Source organism: Aulostomus chinensis, chromosome 9, assembly GCF_037954235.1.
Source record: "Aulostomus chinensis isolate RoL2024-O1b breed Wild chromosome 9, RoL_Achi_v1.0, whole genome shotgun sequence".
Classification (NCBI taxonomy): domain Eukaryota; kingdom Metazoa; phylum Chordata; class Actinopteri; order Syngnathiformes; family Aulostomidae; genus Aulostomus; species Aulostomus chinensis.
This window is the reverse complement of record NC_141328.1, coordinates 18,321,499-18,340,579: the sequence shown is the minus strand read 5'-3', so window position 1 is coordinate 18,340,579 and position 19,081 is coordinate 18,321,499. Positions and strand designations below refer to the sequence as shown.

The window sequence follows — 19,081 nt, the reverse complement described above, 5'->3', positions numbered from 1 at the left end:
GTCTCTGCGTCGCGGTCTCACCTGTGGGATTTGAGAGGCAGCAGAAACGTTTTATGGCTGAAATTTAGAGGTAGTTGAAGCAGAGCAGCGTCATGGACTCTCCAGGTCAAGATTCCCCCGTTAGACCGGGATTCTGTAGAGTGGAGATCCAGAAGACCACCTGGGACGTCCCGGAGAGATACACGACGCTGCGGGCGGTGGGCTCCGGAGCCTACGGGACAGTTTGGTGAGTTTCCCCGGTGGAGATCCGCTGTAAATTGTCAGTATAATGGGTTCTTTAAATTTATAATCCTAATTAAATATTTAATCCGTGAAAAGCAAGAGGGGTTGATAAAATACATTTACATACATGTTAAGATTTATGGCCAATTTTGTTAATATTTTCAGATGTGTTTACTGTGTTGTAGTGATAACCAAACAAATTGAAGGCCAGACTGTTATAGAAAGGTTCAAACTGTTCTACTGAATAGGAGTTTGTATCTTCTGTCTTGTTTTAAATGACCAAATTTTGTATCATTTTGATAACAAACACACACACACACACACACACACACACACACACACACACACACACAACAGGATATTCACCAGCAGTGAAAGACAAATGCTGAACATGACACCAAAATAAAATTAAATGAAAATGAATACAGGAGAAAGAAAGACTTCAAACATCAACAGTCCCCGTTCCCTTTAATAAAACAGCAGTAAAATGGCTTATCGTTTGTGTGTGTGTGTGTGTGTGTGTGTGTGAGTGAGAGAGAGAGAGTGATAGTATAGTGATTTTTTCATCAGGCCCTACTGTTTAACAAAAAGGTCAAAGGTGACATATAAATGCTTTGCAACGCAAATGATTTGCTGTACTGTGTGTCAGTACACACGAAGCACACATTCCTCCCTCCGCGTCTGCGAACAGAGGTACTTCTGTGTGCCTGAGGCAGGTCAGCAAGTCAATGCAGGTCCTGCGATATGACAGGAATCTCCTCCTCCTCCGCCGGCACGCAGCGGCCCGGCCTGCAGGAGAGCTAGCTAGTTATCTCCTTGGCTGATTCAATATGTCTGATTTCTTTACAGATTTAGTGTTTTCCTTCTTACCCCCCCCCCCCTTCAGCGAGATCTGTCTTTCAACTACACAAACAGAACTTCCAAACTATCAAACATCATTCTTGATGTACTGCAAAGGGTTAATGGGGATCATTCCACAACATTTTAACGATTATATTATGAATTGAATATCATTTGAGTGTTGGCGTATTGTTGGACAAATGATCAGTCATAACAAAGAAGTTATACAGGAAAATTGTGATGGCCATTTTTATTTTTTTTGATATTTGATACACTTGAATTAGTTAACAAAAATAGTCATCTTTATCACTAATAATAAAACAAATCAACCAAGTTGATAAATAAAAACAAAGAGAACCTGAAGATCAGTGTTTATCCTGAGGAAACTGCAGCTCACCTAAAATAAATAATTCATAAATCAAACTTTTTCAATTTGTAGTTAAACAACCATAAAAAAAGATTTTCAATAAGCCAAAGCCATGTAATTTCAATTCGACTGTTATCCATTGTTCTGATTTACTTTGGATCCAGAAAATATTTCATATTTTGTTGTGTGTGCATGTCTGTGTGTGTGTGTGTGTGTGTGGGGGGGGGGGGGTAATCATGGTGATTAGTAGAAAATGTCATTACTGGCACAGGGAAAGAGTTCAATGGAGAGCAGCTGATGTAGAATCAACCCCCAAAAAGTGGATTATTATCAAATCAAGTCAATCAAGTCAAACAAGTGTATTTAGCTTATAAAAAGAACGATGTTCAGAAACATGAATCGGTTCCCAAACTCTCAAGTGAATTATCCGATATAATCAATGTCATCTTTATCTATCCGTTGTGTCTGTTAGCGTCAAGCTTAATATACATGGCTGGCTCTTTCTGCATCCTACGAAGAAGTGATACATGTGTTGTCTCTCTAAGAATGTGTGTGTGTGTCTGTCTGTGTGTCTTCCTGTGTGTCTTCCCGCTAAGCTCTGCGATTGACTCCCGGACCAAGGAGAAGGTGGCTATAAAGAAGTTGTATCGTCCCTTTCAGTCCCTCATCCACACCAAACGGGCCTACAGGGAGCTCCGCCTCCTCCGACACATACAACATGAAAATGTAAGAATCCAGTGTGTTTGTTGAATTCCACAGGGCAGGTTAATGTCAGTGCCATGGATAGAGCTAATAAAAGATACAGTAAGTGCCTCAGTGAGATTTCAGCTAATTACTCGGACTTGGAGTTTTCGTTCTTTCGTGTCTCTCTTTCATGCAAAATTGATTTTGAGGACAAGCAAAGTTTGTTGACCGTTCAACAAAAGTGTCTAACCCCATCAGAGCTTCTAGCTAAGCGGAGTGTGTTGTGTATTATTGGAACCCTCATGGCCGAGTGTTTCCGTTGAAGACAGACGTTGTATGACTGTCTGTTTCTGAGCTAACGTGCGGGGGTGGTGGGGTTTTCATATGTTATCTGCAACCATTCACGTGATGAAAAAAAAAAAAGTGTTGCTAATTGGTTTAAAATGTTTGAATGTTAAACTGTGATATTCCCTTAAAAAAAAAAAAAAAAAACGTCGTACTTTCTTTTTGAAGCCTTTTATCCATATGTCCAGGGTGTATGTGCTGCAGGGATGACAAATTTAGGCTAATTAGCACGTTAGCATCTGCATGGATTCCCTTGACCAAAATCCAGCAGGATTTTAAATCATTTCTGGAATAAGCTCTGTGACTTTCCCTTCAGACTAAATCCTTGCTTGTGTTGTATGTCGCTTTGGACAAAAGCGTTTGCCAAATGAAGTCATAGAATTGTAAACAAATGTATGAGACTTTCATTTTTGGTTCATTAAGAAAAAAAACAGGTTTAAACGCAATTGTCCAAAGTACGACGCTAATGTTATGACACGTACGATAGCATCTCAGATGCATGGTTTAGATTAAAACAGTTCCTTTTGGACATCATTAGAACATTAGCCAGCATTGTGGGAATGTTCCCCTGCTAGCTGGAAACATACACATAACTCCGCCCTCAATATGACGTATGGACAAATGTAGAATTCTTGCCACGTGTATGTGACTTGTATGAGGACAGACAAACTTGTTTGTAACCAGAATGTCCTTCCCCCTGCTTTCTGTCCAAAAGGTGATTTGCCTCCTTGATGTCTTCACACCTGATTCCACACTGGAAAAATTCCAGACCTTGTGAGTTGGGAGCAAGGAAGCACATTCTTCTGTTAGCTGTCGCAGCTTGTTGAGACCCTGTTTGCATTTATGAGTTCAAGTGAGGCTGTGAAAGAACAAGCTTATTCGTGTTTGTTTTGGGATGGTTTGTGCAGCTGTATTTCCTCTACATAACTATAAACACCAGCTATAGATTCTTAAAAATCATCTTAGGGACATTTAGACCTGCTTTTTAACATGTTCATTAACTCGTCAGTTATTTGGTTTTAGAGCCGTATAATTCACTAACCCTTCTTCTCTAACTCCAGTTACATGGTGATGCCCTTTGTAGCTCAGGACTTGGGTCACATTATGAAGAGGCGGAGGTTAACTGATCGCATCATCACGTACCTGTTCTACCAGCTTCTCAGGGGACTCAAGGCAAGTGTTCTTCACCAACCAACACAAACAAATAAGGGAAATACGTAGGTGGGAACTCACTCTCAAAATTCCAGATACAAACTTTGTAGACGGATCAAGGTTCCTCTACTTCACAAGCGAATGAAAACCCCAACAACGTGCCCTTGGAGGTCACAGCCTGTGAACCTCAGATGGATGGCACCATCTGCAGACATATTTCACTCCATACCTAGAATTACTGTCATGGTTATTCGGGATCGTTCAAAAAAAAAAAAACACAAAAACTTCAGTTGTTCAGTAGGCTTGTAAGTGAAGCAAAGTCAAACGCAGTTTAATAGATGAAGGCAGCACTTGAATAGAAGTTTTTTTTGTTGTACCTAAAGAGATACATCCCCAAATATATATATATATATATATATATATATATATATATATATATATATATATATATATATATATATATATATAGTCTTTTAAATTCTTGCTAATATGTGTCTTGAATTTACAAAGACATTTTTTGCTCTCCTGTTCCACTTCATTGTGACACCAGAATGCAGGAAGATCCAGACATGTATATTTAGCTTGAAGCTAATGGGAACTGACAGCTACTGTAACAACAGCAACAAAACAACAGCAAAACTTTTCAAGAAATGTTTCTTTAAAAACCCTCAAGCACATCATCCGGTATAATCGACGTCTTTGTTATCAGCCCTTTGCCCAGTAATCCATAAACACTGTGGTTTGAGCTAAAAACAAGCTTTGACCCTTTAGGTTCGGGGCTCAATCGTGGGCTAGCTGGTTACTGAGCATTGTAGCCTATTGTTTGTTTTGTTGTTTGTTTTTTAGATCAAATCAAGATGTTTGCGGATGACTTGGCAGACAGCTGGATTATAGCAGATAGTGTGATTGAAAGTTTGGAAGCAGATAATTTAGGGCAGTTTTGCCGTTGTTGGCCTCCAAGAATTTATTTAACTTCTAGGTATTCATACTGTAGGAAATGTAACCGCCTTTCTTGGACAGACTGTAAACTGTGAGTGTTTGACTTCTTTGCGCTTTCATGTCTTTCCATGCATTGCTGGTCAATGTTTAACCGAGAGTGCTCAGAGGGAACAAAAGATAAAGCATGTTTTAAAGTGGAAACAAGAATAACTTCTCCCACTTGACCCTGCGCTTTTGCAGCTAGCTTCCTGTGTGCGTGTGTGTGTGTGTGTGTGTGCATGCGTGCATGTGTGTGTGCGCGGATGCGCACATGTTTGTTCAAATAACATGACACTGTGCCTTTTTGTAACTGCATCAATCTTTACTCTTCTTCTTTACAGTACATTCATTCTGCAGGGATCATTCATCGGGTTTGTACTTGAATATTTTTAAAAAACCTTCCCAAAGCATGTGCTTCACACCCATAATCAGTGAGTGCTTCATTGGTGGACTGCTACGTAAGGAACTAGCTAGGAGCTGGTTAGCTTAGCTTAGTGTAACATCGGTAAACTAGGAAAATAAAACATTAAAAATCCATGCTACAGGACGGGTCGTCAGTACGTCGCAGGGCCATCAGGGGTTCAGTATCTTGCTCAAGGATATTTCGACATGGTCACCGGGGGAAGTGAGGATTGAACTAGCGACCCTTCGGTTGCTAGATGCCCACACTACCTCTGAGCAATGCTGCCCCTCAATGAGGACAGTTGGACAAATAACCACAGAAATCAAAACTCAGTAAGCTAGCTATTAGCATTTCCCCAGTGATGAATTTTGCACACTGACCGAAAGACATATTATTTTTTGTGGCTGTGCAAAGAAATAGGGTTTTATATAATTGTTTTATCATGTCCAGAAGTTCTTTCAAGGTTGTTGTGAGTTTAAGGAGAAGTAATCTCGCCTTCGCCTGTAATGGCTGCACATATAAGAGTAATCCGGGTCGCTGTACTACAGAGTGAAATATGACCCATTAGAAATAATTAACAATTAATGTACACTGTTCATTTTTAAAAATATGTAATAAGTCATCAAAATAAATCAGTTGTCAGCTGTATAAAAACAGAACGTTAAATCCCTGCCTCTACTTTCTGCTTTGGCCACTAGGGGGAGTCAATGAGGCCCCTGAATCAACTGCACCTGGATCTATGATGACCTCACTTTGATAGATCCACTCATATATTTCCCAGTCACACCAAAGAGAGGGATCAAGTTAGGTTAAATTAAACAGAGATATAACATGCTTTAATGATTCACCTTTTAGTTTGAATAAAGCCAACATTGTAGGAAAGGTTTAAGACTAGTTTGTTGTCTATTTTGATAAGCAAACTTACCACAATACTGACATATTTCTTTCATTATTTTACATTGTTTTCACTTTTGTGCCGTTAAAAGTCCTCATGCGATCTGATGTTTTTAGGATCTGAAGCCTGGTAATCTCGCTGTGAACGAGAACTGTGAATTAAAGGTAAACTGCATGGGAGGGGAAATAAAATGAAGAAGTAATATAAGACTTAGTTATATAGACATACAGGTCAACCCTTCCTCCATGATTCATGTTGTCAGATACTGGACTTTGGGCTGGCTCGACAGACAGAGAGTGAAATGACTGGTTACGTTGTGACACGCTGGTACAGAGCACCGGAGGTCATATTCAACTGGATGCACTACAGTCAGACCGGTAATACTCGTACACAAATATGACTCATTTTCTCTCACTGTGAGATATTGAAATGATCTTTCTTTCCCACCTCCTCCTCCACAGTGGATGTGTGGTCAGCTGCCTGCATCCTGGCTGAGATGATTACCGGCCAGGTTTTGTTCCCTGGACACGACAGTATCCTCAAGCACTCTGCAGCAATAAAACTGTGTTTAAAACAGAAGTAGCGCCGCTAGTCTGAAAGGTTCACTCGGATGATCTTAGGTCAGGTAACTCACCGATAAGACAGCTGATGATGTCCCCTTTGGGTCTGGAGGGAGTTACCAAAGTTACCAGGATGATTTTCAAAGCCACGACAAACTATGGATAAAGATGGAAGCGCATGCGTTCCTTCTTATTCATTTCAAACTGTATTGGTGGAAATTTAAGAGGAAAAATTAAAACCTAGAATTACGTTAGCATCGGCGAACATCCTGGACGATGGGTTTTTCGGTTAATCGTGAAATGAGGTCTGCTAGCTAACTGGCATCATGTGATTTCACGTGGGTTTTTTTTTTTCCTTTCTATGAAATAAAACATATCAGTAAATACGCACAGGGGAATTTTGAAGCATTCCTGTGTTTTTGGAGCAAATGACTGAACAAGACTTCAAATGCGCTGAAAGCAGGAGTGTGAAGCCAGTTGTGACGCTGGAATCCTCTGTCCATGGCCTACAGTAGTTGGCGCGTCGTGTAACGTTAGCTTTGTACTTCTAACAATTGCTTTTAGATTTTGAAAATCATAAAAACCACGGTTCCATACATTAACTTTATTCGTAGCAAGGTTAAAAATAATATCCTGTGAAAAAAATCCCATTTGCTTTTGATGCTAACTTGGCCTACAAAAATTTGTTATACCCGAGGCACTCTATTTTGCCATGTGTCTGGATTGATATGTAGTCAAATTATTTGAACTGCTCCAATATTAAGTGACATATGATGGCTGCAATGTAATATAAGTTACTGTCTATGTGAAAGGAGGCCCACTAAAACCACATGCTTTCCCCCTTTTCATGCTCAAATAGTAAGTTTCCAAAGTCATGGATACAAATTTAGCTGATTTCATCGAAAGTTGAGCCAAGAATCCTTAGAATGATAACTACAATGTGACACTGACGATAACCGTCTGAGCCTGTCAGTAGCAAAAATAAACCCTTAGAGGGCGCCCTCGCGCCCCAGTGAGTTGTAGTAGTCTCATTACATTTAGATGGAACACCGGCGCAGTTCAGCCACTGGTGCGATTTTGTTTGTGAAAGCGGTGATGGTGAACTGGGAAACCACACTGAATATAAAACAAACCAAATCTATTAATGTCATTTGGCACACAGAAACTAGTTGTAAAAGCAGATGTCATTTATTAGTGGAGTTCCAATTAACTTGGTCCCTGCCTATAGGAGAAAATTCAAAACATTATTTTTCTGCAACATTGCTGCCTCGTTGCGCAAAATGTGACAAATGGAACTCATCTTCATTGCCGTAAAAATGTTTTACATTCGCATGTTTTGAGAGTCTTCTTGAACGAGCCTGCTCAGGTATCGACCAGCTGAAAAAGATCCTGCGTCTGACAGGTACACCGGACTCCTCGCTGGTTCAGAAGATGCAGAGTAAAGATGTGAGTTTTCTCTTCATATTTCCAACGTTTCAGATTTGTATTCAAATCCGTCAATGTTCATCCCCTTTAGCGGCTTTCTTTAATATGAAGGCACTCGTTTTCTAGGCGCAGTCGTACGTTCAAGGACTCCCTCCGCTAAAGAAGAAAAACTTCAAGGAAGAATTTCCATCCATGGATGAAAATGGTCTGTCGAACTGGTATCCAAATTTAAAAAAAAAAAAGAAGAAGAAAGGAAATTATTCACATTCCCTGCGTCTTCCCAATTGTTTTCTTTTTTTTTTGTTACTAATTTTCTCTGTCATGAGAACTTGTATTTAATTCTCTACTCTATCAAACTCTGCTTGTAAGAGCTGATGCCATGTTAACACCATTTTTGTTGGTGGTTATTAATTTAAATGTTGTTAGATTAACAGTAAAGGCAAGTCATTACACATACAGGGGCAAAGATCTAAGCTTTAAAAAACTTCTTTTTTTTTTGCATTTCTTTCTCTTTAAATCATATTTTTGTGTTTTTAGATCGAAGTGGGGCAATGAAAAAAATGGAATGTATGACACCCAGTTTCTTTGTATATAATTTCCTCTTGCTGTAAATTATTATTTAACAAAAGCTTTGATGAGTCTAGAAATTCATGTCTGCAAAAAGCAGAAAATAGTCCAAAATTGTAGATAAACCGAGTGTTATTTTCGGTTCTGTTGCCTCCAGCTGTGGCCCTACTGGAGGGGATGTTGCTTCTGGACCCAGAGACCAGACTGACAGCCAAGCAGGGACTCGCCCAACCCTTCCTGGTTGAGTACCACGACCCGGAGTACGAGCCAGACTCTCAGCCTTATGACGACTCCTTCGAGAGCCTGGAGCTCGCCGTCGGGGAGTGGAAGAGTAAGTATGGCTGCGTAGAAAGCGCAAATATGAAGCCTGATCATATACATCAACAAATACAAATATTGGACAGATTCAGGACTACTGCAATGAAGCTAGACTAAATGTACACTTTTTAATACTACTGTACTTTCTTTCATCCTATTAGGTCTCATCCACATGGAAATCATGACCTTTGACCCTGACAACCCCGGTCAGACAGCTGTGTAGGGTGGTGTGATAGTCTAGCTTTGCCTGTATGGAGGATTGAATTCATCCACACTATGTGTCAACCTGAAAGAAACAAATACAAAGTCAAAAAAATATTATGGTCTGATAAATGGATTTTTTTGTTTTTGTACAAATAAACTGGTAACAGTCCAAATTTAGAGCCAGTATTTAAACAGTAAATGCTTGCTTTCAAAGACATAAGCAAGGATTAAGCGTTCGTCACCGACTGAAACATCTGGCTGAGATTGAATATATAATAATATATATATAATGAAAATATAGCACGTTATGAGCCATTTATTAAATATTTATGTACTGCTTATTGAAGCTAAACAGAGCCCTTAAGAGCATTTTAGTGAAGGACCACTCTGCTTAGTTTGTTGACCTACAAGAACAGTAAGATTAAAAAAATTAGGGTGTGTTCAGACCAAATGCTGAAGAGAGTTTATTCACTGGGATACTTGCGTAATTTTCTTTGACAGGATTACGAAGGTGATAAAATGTGCCGATATTCACCATAACTTTCCATTTTCTTCCATCATCAGCCATGACATACATGTTGCTGTGGAGGTCCTGTTGGTGACAGTACAAAGAGGCCGTTTGAATGATGCATACTCCGATTTGGCCTCATCCAATCAGTGTCTTTGTTTCCACCTACACTTTTGGAAATGTATTTATTGGCATTATAAAGCAGAATAAAGCATTATTAGCATCGGTGGATATTGAAATGTTGCATGTTGTTTTTCAGCACAAACCCGTGTCCCACATGTACTTGAATCTTTATATGATTTTACGTGTGGAGCTGACTTTCAATGTTGGAATTGATTTTTTTTTTTTTTGATAAGGGAATAATTTTATGGGGTTCAATTCAAAAGAGAGCTAGAAATTGATATTAGAGAGGCTCAATTTTTGTCCTTTCCATACAAATCCTGATAGTTGAACTTGCATGTCAGTCAATACAGTGTATTGATTAGATCTGAGAACATAAAGCCAAGACTGAACCCACACTATGACTGAGTTGTAAAAATTAAAGTTCATCTTAGAGTCAGTAGGGGGCAGCATCACCTCACATACAGTAAATAGCAGAAAGCAACCTCCATCCATCTGTCCACTATACTGCTTATCTGTCAAGGGGCTATCCCAGCTGACATTTGGTGTCACGGCCATCAGGAGCAATTCGAGGCTCAGTATCTTGCTCAAGGACACTTCAACATGGTCATGGAGCTGTGTGAGAATCAAACCAGTGACCCTTCAGTCTCTAGACGGCCGCTCTACCTCTGAGCCATGCCGCTCTGCTGAGTTGTGTTTTTACAAAAGACGAGACTATTAATTTACATTTCTTTCGCCGAATGAGCAACAAAGTTTTACAAACTACCCCAGGGTTTTGTGGCCTAAACATAACCAGACCTTAAACCTCATCGTATTCGCATGCGTGAAATCAGAAGCGCTCTGGTGGGATCAGGAAGTGCTTTCATTATGTGCCCTTCTGGACTCATGATGTTAGTGGTTGTTTTAGTTGGAAGCCGTTTAGAAACCAAAAAACAAACAAAAGGGAACAAATCCAAAAGAGTAAAAGCCAGATCAATCAAGTCTGCATGAAAGAGTTGTTCATGAGTTTGTTGTTCGGCAAGAAACCTTTTGGTTCTCGCGTGCAGTGATGCAAATGATGCAACGTAATACTGTAACACAGTTAAGAGCATTGCTCTGTAATGCTTTTCAATGGGGGGGGGGGGGTACTCTGACATGGTAACTGGGAGAAGTGAGGCTAGAACCAGCAACTGTGCAGTTGCTAGACGGCCACGCTACCTCCGAGCCACGCCTTGTAAATGCTAATATGGGATGATGCCAAGATGTGATGCATGAAGATGAAAACGTGATAGTAACATTCCCAAAACATTAAAGCCTTTTTTTTGGGTGATATTTACTCAAAGACTCAGTCACAGTCATTATGTGAATTCACATCCAAAATCTTTTACCACATCCAACGTGCAGCATGCAGGCTGAGTCATGCACTGACAAATCTATACACCCAGAATATAACACACTGTATAATCAACTCAAGAATTTGCGGCCATTTTTGATTAAATCTAAACTAAGTGGTTCCTAAACAAAGTCCTGCACCTCCTGCGGTGGGGAAAAAATAAAGTTCTTCCTAATCTTACAGTGGTACTTCATCCAGAAAGTGTTTTTACCATTCAAGTACTCACAATTAGGTAGCTTGAGCTTGAAGTTGTTTTCCCTCCTGCTTCACCTTGTGACTCCAGAATGCATCAGTCAGCTCCTAGACAGACTGTGGTGTGACTTCGCAGCGGTAAATGCAACGTACGCTACATGATGTCCCAGAGGTGCTGGATTGGATTCGGATCTGGAGAACAGGCGGGCCAGTCTATAGTATCGATGCAGCATATGGTCCGACAGTGGGTCTGAGGATCTCAGTGCCAGTTGGGCTGCACGTTGCCAGGTTGGGAGCACAGGCCACACTTTTGGATGTCAGGCCCTTGCACTAACCATCACGGAGTCCTTTTCTGACAGTTTGTGCAGTAAAATGCACACAAGTTGCCTGCTGGAGGTCACTTTATAGGGCTCCGGCAGTGCTCCTGCTGTTCCTCCTTGCCCAAAGGAGCAGATAGTGGTCCCCCTGCTGGGTTGGCACTCCTACGGCCCACTCCACCTCTACTGGCGGGCTGGTCCGTCTGCTGCTACCCCCTCCATGCCTTGACATGCTAATTGCCTCTCCTGTCCACCTGTTTGTCCCATTTGCGCAACAGCAGGTGAAACTGATTCACAGTCATTATTGCTTCTTAACTGAACAGATTGAAATCCCAAAAGTGTGACTTGGAGTTACCCTGGGATGATAATGTGTTCCCTTCATTTTTTTCAGCAGTGTATATTTAGGTTGAAATGAATCGAGTCACAGCTAATAACACCAAGTGTCTACAAACTCCCAAGCACATCATTCATTATAATCCACATCTTCTTTACCCAGCTGTATGCTCACAATACAGCAACATTTTAATTTTGATTAGTAACAAACTGCAAGTGCCGAAATTGAAGCTGTCATTAATTAGCAGCTTAGCCTGGCTAACAGTGAGGCGAAGCCTGGGGTTTCGAGGGATGTAAATACATGAATTTACTGGCGCTTCTCTAATAAACTTCATACAGCTTAAGTCTGGCATCGGTGTCACACCTTGACCCATAACATTTGTAGTTTAGTTTCAACCGTAACAGAAGAGAAAGTAGAAGTAGCTTCCAGCGGATGTTTGGTTCACTGCACGACTGAAAAGCTCCTTTTGATTCAGAAAAGAGCAAGTCTTCCACCATGATAGTGGAACGCACTGCATATCATCACAAATGTCATGGCTGATTTCACACACACACACACACACACACTTACACTCTCTGGACCACACACTAGCTAACAATGGACACACAGAAATGAGCTGTCCACTTGTGTGACACATTAAAATACATCTCTACGCTTCTTCCTCAGTGATGCAATCTCCACCATAGGAACTGAACAAAGTGAAGGCTGAGCAATTTTGAGATCTTAAAGCCACGAGGACGAGCATTTTCTTGGGGATTTTTTGGTTGCCGGGTTACTCAAACCGAACTTTTCAGGCAAAAACATTTTTCTGGGGAAGTTTTGCCTTAACGTGTACAACAATTTGCTTCCATTGAGTGTGTGTCCAGCGGACCAAATGTGTCACACGTAACTGCAACCTCAATACCCCTGCGTCTTGTTTCCTGTTTTTGAATGGGCATGTGGAGCTCATCTTAACTTTCTCTCACTTCTGGCAGACTTTTAAAAGACTCTTCACTTTCTTCTTTGTTTTCTCTTATGAGTCATATGTTTGGCACCTTTTCTTTGTAAAGCCATCTGAGTCGGTTGTCAATTGCTGTCAGACTCTCAGTACAAACAAGTTCCAGTTTGATGCACAGATTAAGTAGACGCTTGCATCAAATCCTTTATAACTTGGCCTGCGAGTTTGTATATTTTGTGCTTTATTTACTTTATGCCATTATTATGTAAGTCTTTCTGCCTGAGAAATCTCTGACAAGAAAATCAAGGTCTTTAACCTTAAAACCTGTTAATGAAGCGTTGAATGACACAGAAAGACTTGCATGTCAAAAAGGATTTGGCCTGCCATATTTGTGATTAGTTGCTTGTCTGTATTGACATCATATAGACTTGAGTTGTTCTTATTCCTTTGTTCCACTGTAAAGACAGCTAAACTAGCAGGTTCTGCAGAAAGAACTGCAATTACAACAAATCACCAAAAGAGGTCAGTGAAGATATGAGAATATTTAATGAGTTAAAAAAAAATCATCCTAAAGTGATACTTCACGCCACAATATATATATCATTTGTTTTTCTGTTATACACCCTTAGTTATGCTGCATTCGATGAAGAACTTTTCCCCCTGAGTGACTTCTAAGTGAAAACAGATGTCAAACCAGACAGTAAAACTACACAAATGTCCACAAACAAACTATCAAGTACTTAATCTGATGTAATCCATGACTTCTCGTATCCAGTCGTGAAGCACTTAAAGTTGCAAAATAGATTCTGATTTTCAAGCACGTTTTCATTTCAGAAAAGTACCAGTGCTGTGTTTGTTAACTGCTGGACGTTTTGAGTTTAGCATTTTTTTTTTAGTTAGCTGCATCTAGATTCCAGACACGGTTACATCACATCAAAGTAGGGTAGAAGTAGGGTTCATTTTCTTAAAGACTTCTGTCAAGCGTAGAGGAGTTACCCTCTGCTGGCCAATAAAAAGAATTTATGCACAATAATTCATGGTTCTTAGTTTGAAAAATGTGTGAAATCAGAAGTGGATTTCTGATTGTTCACTGTGCAACTTCAGAAGTAGTTTGTAAGGGAAAAGGAGCCGTGTGATTGGTTTGTTATTGCTTCATTTATTCATTTATTAACCCCCCTCCTCCAAAAAAAAAGAAGACACATCAGTATGAATATGAACTCAGATTTATTTCAGAATTTTTGATGTTACGTGTTAACTCCCAATAAATCTGTTTTTTCCCAGTCAGCCTTAGTTGTTTTTGTTTTTCAGATGGGAAAATTGGAAGTACAGCAGGATCAAAACACCATTTGTATACTTTCGAGAGCTCATTTTCTCTCAGGACAGAACAGGAACAAAGAGGATGTAGAAGAATCAAAGTGATGTAACTGCTTTTCATGATGTCCAAACACACAATAACTGATGTGAGACAGCACAAGAGAGATTTCAGAGATATATATATATATCTCTGCGAAGGACACTTGAGGAATTCAAGACTACCATATGGACCTCCCACAGTGTGAATGTAAGAACTGCTGTTGTCATTTTGTGTGTGATAAAAGTTGCATTTTTAAGGATTCTCTGTCATGACACTACAAGCATCTTCTTGTCTACGCGACAGCATATCCTGCAAACAAAAGACAGCCAGGCTGACTGACTGAAAGAAGAGAGGACTGACTCACCAGCTGCTGCTCATTGTTATTGGTCTAATTTTGACTCTGCCTCTGCTTTTATTTTGACAGGAGATGAATGCGTTATTACATGGATGGGCCAGCTGAAACTAAAGTGATGGACTTAATGATTCATGAGTGGTTGTCTGATGGGGACAGAATAAGATGGGGTTGGAAGAACAACGGGGAGAGAGAGAGTGAGAGATGGCTGGTGTCAACGCCGAGTGGAATAGCTAATGCTGCTGCGGCTGCTGCTCATGGATCCACCGCCACCGCTGCTCAGGTAGAGACCGCCGCCGCCGCCGCCGCCGCCGCCGCCGCTCATGTAGGCAGCACTGCTGCCTCCACCATAGCCATAACCTAAGCCGCCGCCGCCGCCGCCGCCGCCGCCGCCCAGGCCAACACCAAAGCCGAAACCTCCGCCGCCGCCGCCGCCGCCACCGCCGGCTGCAGAACCTGATGATGAGACCAGATGAGATTTTTGAGATCTTGACAGTTCAAGAAAACAGTGAGATTGATAGATCCACTGATGTATATCACCACATTTAACCTTAACTGGTTTAGAAATCAAACCATCAATTCCAATACATACTGCTGCTCTTTATCAATCAAACCATCAATTCCAATACATACTGCTGCTCTTTATCAATCAAACCATCAATTCCAATACATACTGCTGCTCTGTATGTGGATAGTTGCAGTTCCACCGCCAGAAGCAAGTCTGTAGAGGGACAAAATTACAGCGTTTAGCTTCTGCACTTAATAATGAATCTGATCATTTAATGTCTTGGGAGGACAAAGTTTAAGCAAAGCTTGTACCTGTCCTCCTCTCCCTCCAGAAGCTTCTTGTATGTGGCGATCTCAATGTCCAGAGCCAGCTTGACATTCATGAGCTCCTGGTACTCGCGGACCTGGCGGGCCATGTCCTGTTTGGCTCTCTGCAGAGCCTCCTCCAGGTCCCTGATGCGGACCTTGGCGTCCTTCACTGCCAGCTCCCCGCGTTCCTCAGCCTCAGCGATCTGGGCCTCAAGATTGGCACGCTGTTGATGGATAGTTAACAATGGCCTTAGAAGTGCTAAACTGTATATAGAGGAAGTTGATACCATTTGAAATATTTGCATGCTAAAACTAGCCCAAGCAGTTAAAAAGTTAGCTCACCTGTCCCTTGACTGCCTCAATCTCATTCTGCAGGCGGCTGATCATACGGTTGAGCTCAGCGATCTCAGTCTTGGTGTTGCGGAGGTCCTCTCCGTACTGGCCTGCAGATGTCTCCATCTCCCTGTACTGGAGGGATCAGATATAAAAAAAAATCCTTATTATAGATTTCACATTGTCTGATTTTACATAATTGGTTCATGATATTATTTAGATAACATTTTCTTTTCACATACCTTGGCCTGGTACCATGATTCTGCCTCTGCACGGCTGCGGTTGGCGATGTCTTCATACTGAGACTTCACTTCAGCCACAATGGCGTCCATGTCCAGGTTGCGGCTGTTGTCCATCTCCACGATGACTGAAGTGTCCTTGATCTGTCCCTGGAGCTCTCGCAGTTCCTGGGGAAGAAAGAAAAGAAAGGAAAGGGCATATGCAGTTTATGACAATGACATTAAAGAATAAATAATAAATAAATTTGTATTTAATATCTCAACCATCTAGTCTCACCGCCTCATAGACTGCTCTGAGGAAGTTAATCTCATCCTGAAGGGCGTCAACCTTGGCTTCCAGCTCAACTTTGTTCATGTATGCACCATCAACATCCTGCGGATGGAGGAGGACAGGGGGGGTTAGAGGCAAAGCCCTAACTCATCTAACTCTTAATAATGATACTGTATCTTATGCCATGGAGTTTCACCCACCTTTTTCAGGAGCACAAACTCATTCTCCACACCAGCACGCTTGTTGATTTCATCTTCATATCTGAAACGGTTAAATGGTGGGGAAAGTGAGGTTAAAGGGTTGACCGACACAAGAAAAAGAGGAATTGGGACTTTTGCAGATTATAACTGACTTGTTCTTGAAGTCCTCTACCAGACCCTGCATGTTCTTCAGCTCTCCCTCCAATTTAACTTTCTCATTGCCAAGCCCATCGAGTTGTCTGCGTAGGTTGGCGATGTAGGCCTCGAACATGGCGTCGATGTTGGAGCGGGTGGTTGTCTGTTCCTGGAGGAGGCTCCATTTGGTCTCCAGCATTTTGTTCTGCTGCTCCAGGAAGCGGACCTAAAAAGGTACCATTGTTTGACAGGTTTAGATCCACTCTCAGTTCCAGAATGGTTATATTTGGAATCAGATACTCACCCCAGAATTGTAAAATAGATTGAATAAACCGCATGTATTCCATCATTTCAATACGCATCTATAGGACTACATAATTCAGATCGCTGCTTAAAATGCCAATTGAAAACCTGAAAGATCTTGGTGTCTTCATGTGGAGGCATAATCACTCGGTAGGAACAACTGTTGGTCTTCTTTGTTTTACTTTCCTCAGGTGAACCACACCCATGTGTGACTTTCCCACACAGAAAGCATATTTATGCACTACGATTGGCAGCTGTTGAAGTAAAATGCCTCCTAGGGCTGGGATGCACATCCATCTGAAAGTCTCTCCGCACAGTATAGTGGAGATGTTCTAGTTCTGAGATAGTTATCGACATGATCCTTGAAACATATTTGAGCTCTTTCTTTCGGAATAAACAGGACATGCAGCTAAAACTCACTTTTCAGGCCTTAATGTTGGAGCCCACGCCTGCATTTTGGGTGTGTAGGCTTCTCTACAAGGCATGGCGGAGTGCCAGCATACAGCCACACCTCATTTCGCCCCTCCCTCTAAACACCTGGTGCCAAGATGCATACTTTGACTGAGTGAACTTGTCTGCCACAACCCTCTCAGTCTTTCAAGTCTATTGCGTGTGTGGATACGGCAAAAAAAGCCAACAAAGCACTTTCTCACGCAGGGTGTGGTTCATTCATATGTCATTTCTGTCCTAATTATAAGGGTTCCTCTTTTGTCTTTACGAGGGACTTTTTATCGTATACAACATACGGTAAAGGTCATTCACTTGAATATTTGATTTGACAGTGAGCGCCGTAAACGGCTTCACAGTCAGGGTCTGCTGCACCAGCAGTGAGTCCTTGCTGCCATGGGAACTAATGCTAACCTGATCCCCCCCGCCTGCTCACACAGAGAACCATCAGTCACCGGATACGGCCTCTCTAGTGTTCTAGGGTTTTTTGCAGAGACAGCTGATAAACGGTCAGTCATTTGAAGTTAAAGGAGCAATGGTCTGCTTTCAGCATCTTTAAATGTTTGGATTTGAGAGCTGTCTGCGAGGGGAGACACCTGTTTTGCAACTGTTGCACCAACTTCATGACTGAATAAATCATATGCATGCTAATGACATTATAATTGGTAGCACTGGTTTTCATTTTGTGCTTTGGCAAAGCACAAAATATCCATGTTTGACTCAGCTGCTCTGTAATATTCCATGGGGCCTGTCGCAACTATTCAAATGTTGCACTAAGCAATGAACTCTACTATGTGATGCGCATTTGTCTCTATCATCAGAGGGAGAATGTTTCAGATTGCATATATGACGTGACATGGTCAGATTTAAAAATTGGTTCAGGATTCAAACGTTAGACAGACAAGGGCCACTTACCTTGTCAATGAAGCTGGCGAAGCGGTTGTTGAGAGTCTTGATCTGGTCTTTCTCTTGGAGGCGGACAGTCTGAATGGTGGGGTCGATCTCAAGGTTCAGGGGGGCCAGCAGGCTTTGGTTGACTTGGACATTTGTAATCGGAAGAGAGAGACCTGCTCCACCGCCGCCGCCGCCGCCGCCTCCAAAACCACCGATGCCATAAGCACCGCCGAAACTACTGTAACCACCACCACCACCACCACCACCACCACCTAGACCAAAGGCGCCGCCAGCACCGCCGCCACCACCACCACTAGCAAATGCACTTGACCTATATGAGCTTGCAATGCTGGATGCTATTCTTGGTCTCTGTACATAGGCAGATCTTGAGGAGAATGATAATCCACCTGCTCCTCCTCCTCCTCCTCCTAAACGGACGCCACCACCGAAACTACCACCATAACCACCAACACTACTGTAACTGCTCATTCCGCTGCCGCCGCCGCCGCCGCCACCGCCACCCGAACTGTACACAGTCCTTGAAGTTTTGATGTTCACAGACATGATTGTTTCGTTTCTTCTGAAAGGGAAGGATTCAGAAAAGGGGGAGCAGAGAGAGATTTGGCAGAGCAGAGTCCACGAAGAGGAGAGTCAAGTCCCTCTAAGTGTCTTGTCCCAGTCTGTGATGGGCTTTTATCTCCACCTGACAGTAGGGGAGGTCCCTCTGAGGTCCACCCCCTTCTGCACCAACCCCTCAACCCTCCTCCAATTACCTGCAACCAGGTAGGTTGGATCGGAGCAGCTCAGCCTGTCGGACAGGTAAGAGTGCCTCTTCTGTAAAGTGATCAGGACTGGACACACCTGGGAGTGCACATAGAATTGGCATCAAGCCAATGGCAAAGACATTTTACCTCAGTCATGAAGGGGAGTCTGTGTGAACAGGGAGAACTATTTTTCTACTTTATCATCTTCCTTGGTAAAATGTGCAAAGATTCCT

At 41.9% G+C, this 19,081-nt stretch overlaps 2 protein-coding genes and 1 long non-coding RNA gene across 3 annotated transcripts; 1 reads left to right on the top strand and 2 right to left on the bottom strand.

The window, feature by feature from the left end:
- On the top strand, nt 1–9,938 carry LOC147256164 (mitogen-activated protein kinase 12). The gene is made up of 12 exons (XM_086214070.1): nt 1–226; nt 2,026–2,155; nt 3,174–3,232; nt 3,520–3,631; nt 4,930–4,959; nt 6,003–6,050; nt 6,149–6,263; nt 6,348–6,419; nt 7,813–7,892; nt 7,998–8,076; nt 8,596–8,769; nt 8,918–9,938. The coding sequence occupies exons 1-12, from the start codon at nt 93–95 to the stop codon at nt 8,977–8,979; spliced, it is 1,095 nt and encodes a 364-aa protein (XP_086070196.1). The 5' UTR covers nt 1–92; the 3' UTR covers nt 8,980–9,938.
- LOC147256163 (uncharacterized) lies at nt 9,247–11,671 on the bottom strand. Its single transcript, XR_015117887.1, has 2 exons — nt 11,187–11,671; nt 9,247–9,552 (listed from the first exon to the last, which is right to left on the bottom strand). It is a non-coding gene; the product is annotated as an uncharacterized LOC147256163 (long non-coding RNA).
- A 2,274-nt stretch (nt 11,672–13,945) lies between these two features.
- On the bottom strand, nt 13,946–18,751 carry LOC147256162 (keratin, type II cytoskeletal 8-like). Its single transcript, XM_086214069.1, has 9 exons — nt 18,106–18,751; nt 16,458–16,666; nt 16,306–16,366; nt 16,112–16,207; nt 15,838–16,002; nt 15,605–15,730; nt 15,266–15,486; nt 15,121–15,167; nt 13,946–14,902 (listed from the first exon to the last, which is right to left on the bottom strand). Exons 1-9 carry the CDS (start codon nt 18,646–18,648, stop codon nt 14,661–14,663), a joined length of 1,710 nt encoding a protein of 569 aa, XP_086070195.1. The 5' UTR covers nt 18,649–18,751; the 3' UTR covers nt 13,946–14,660.
- Between the last annotated feature and the right edge of the window lie 330 nt (nt 18,752–19,081).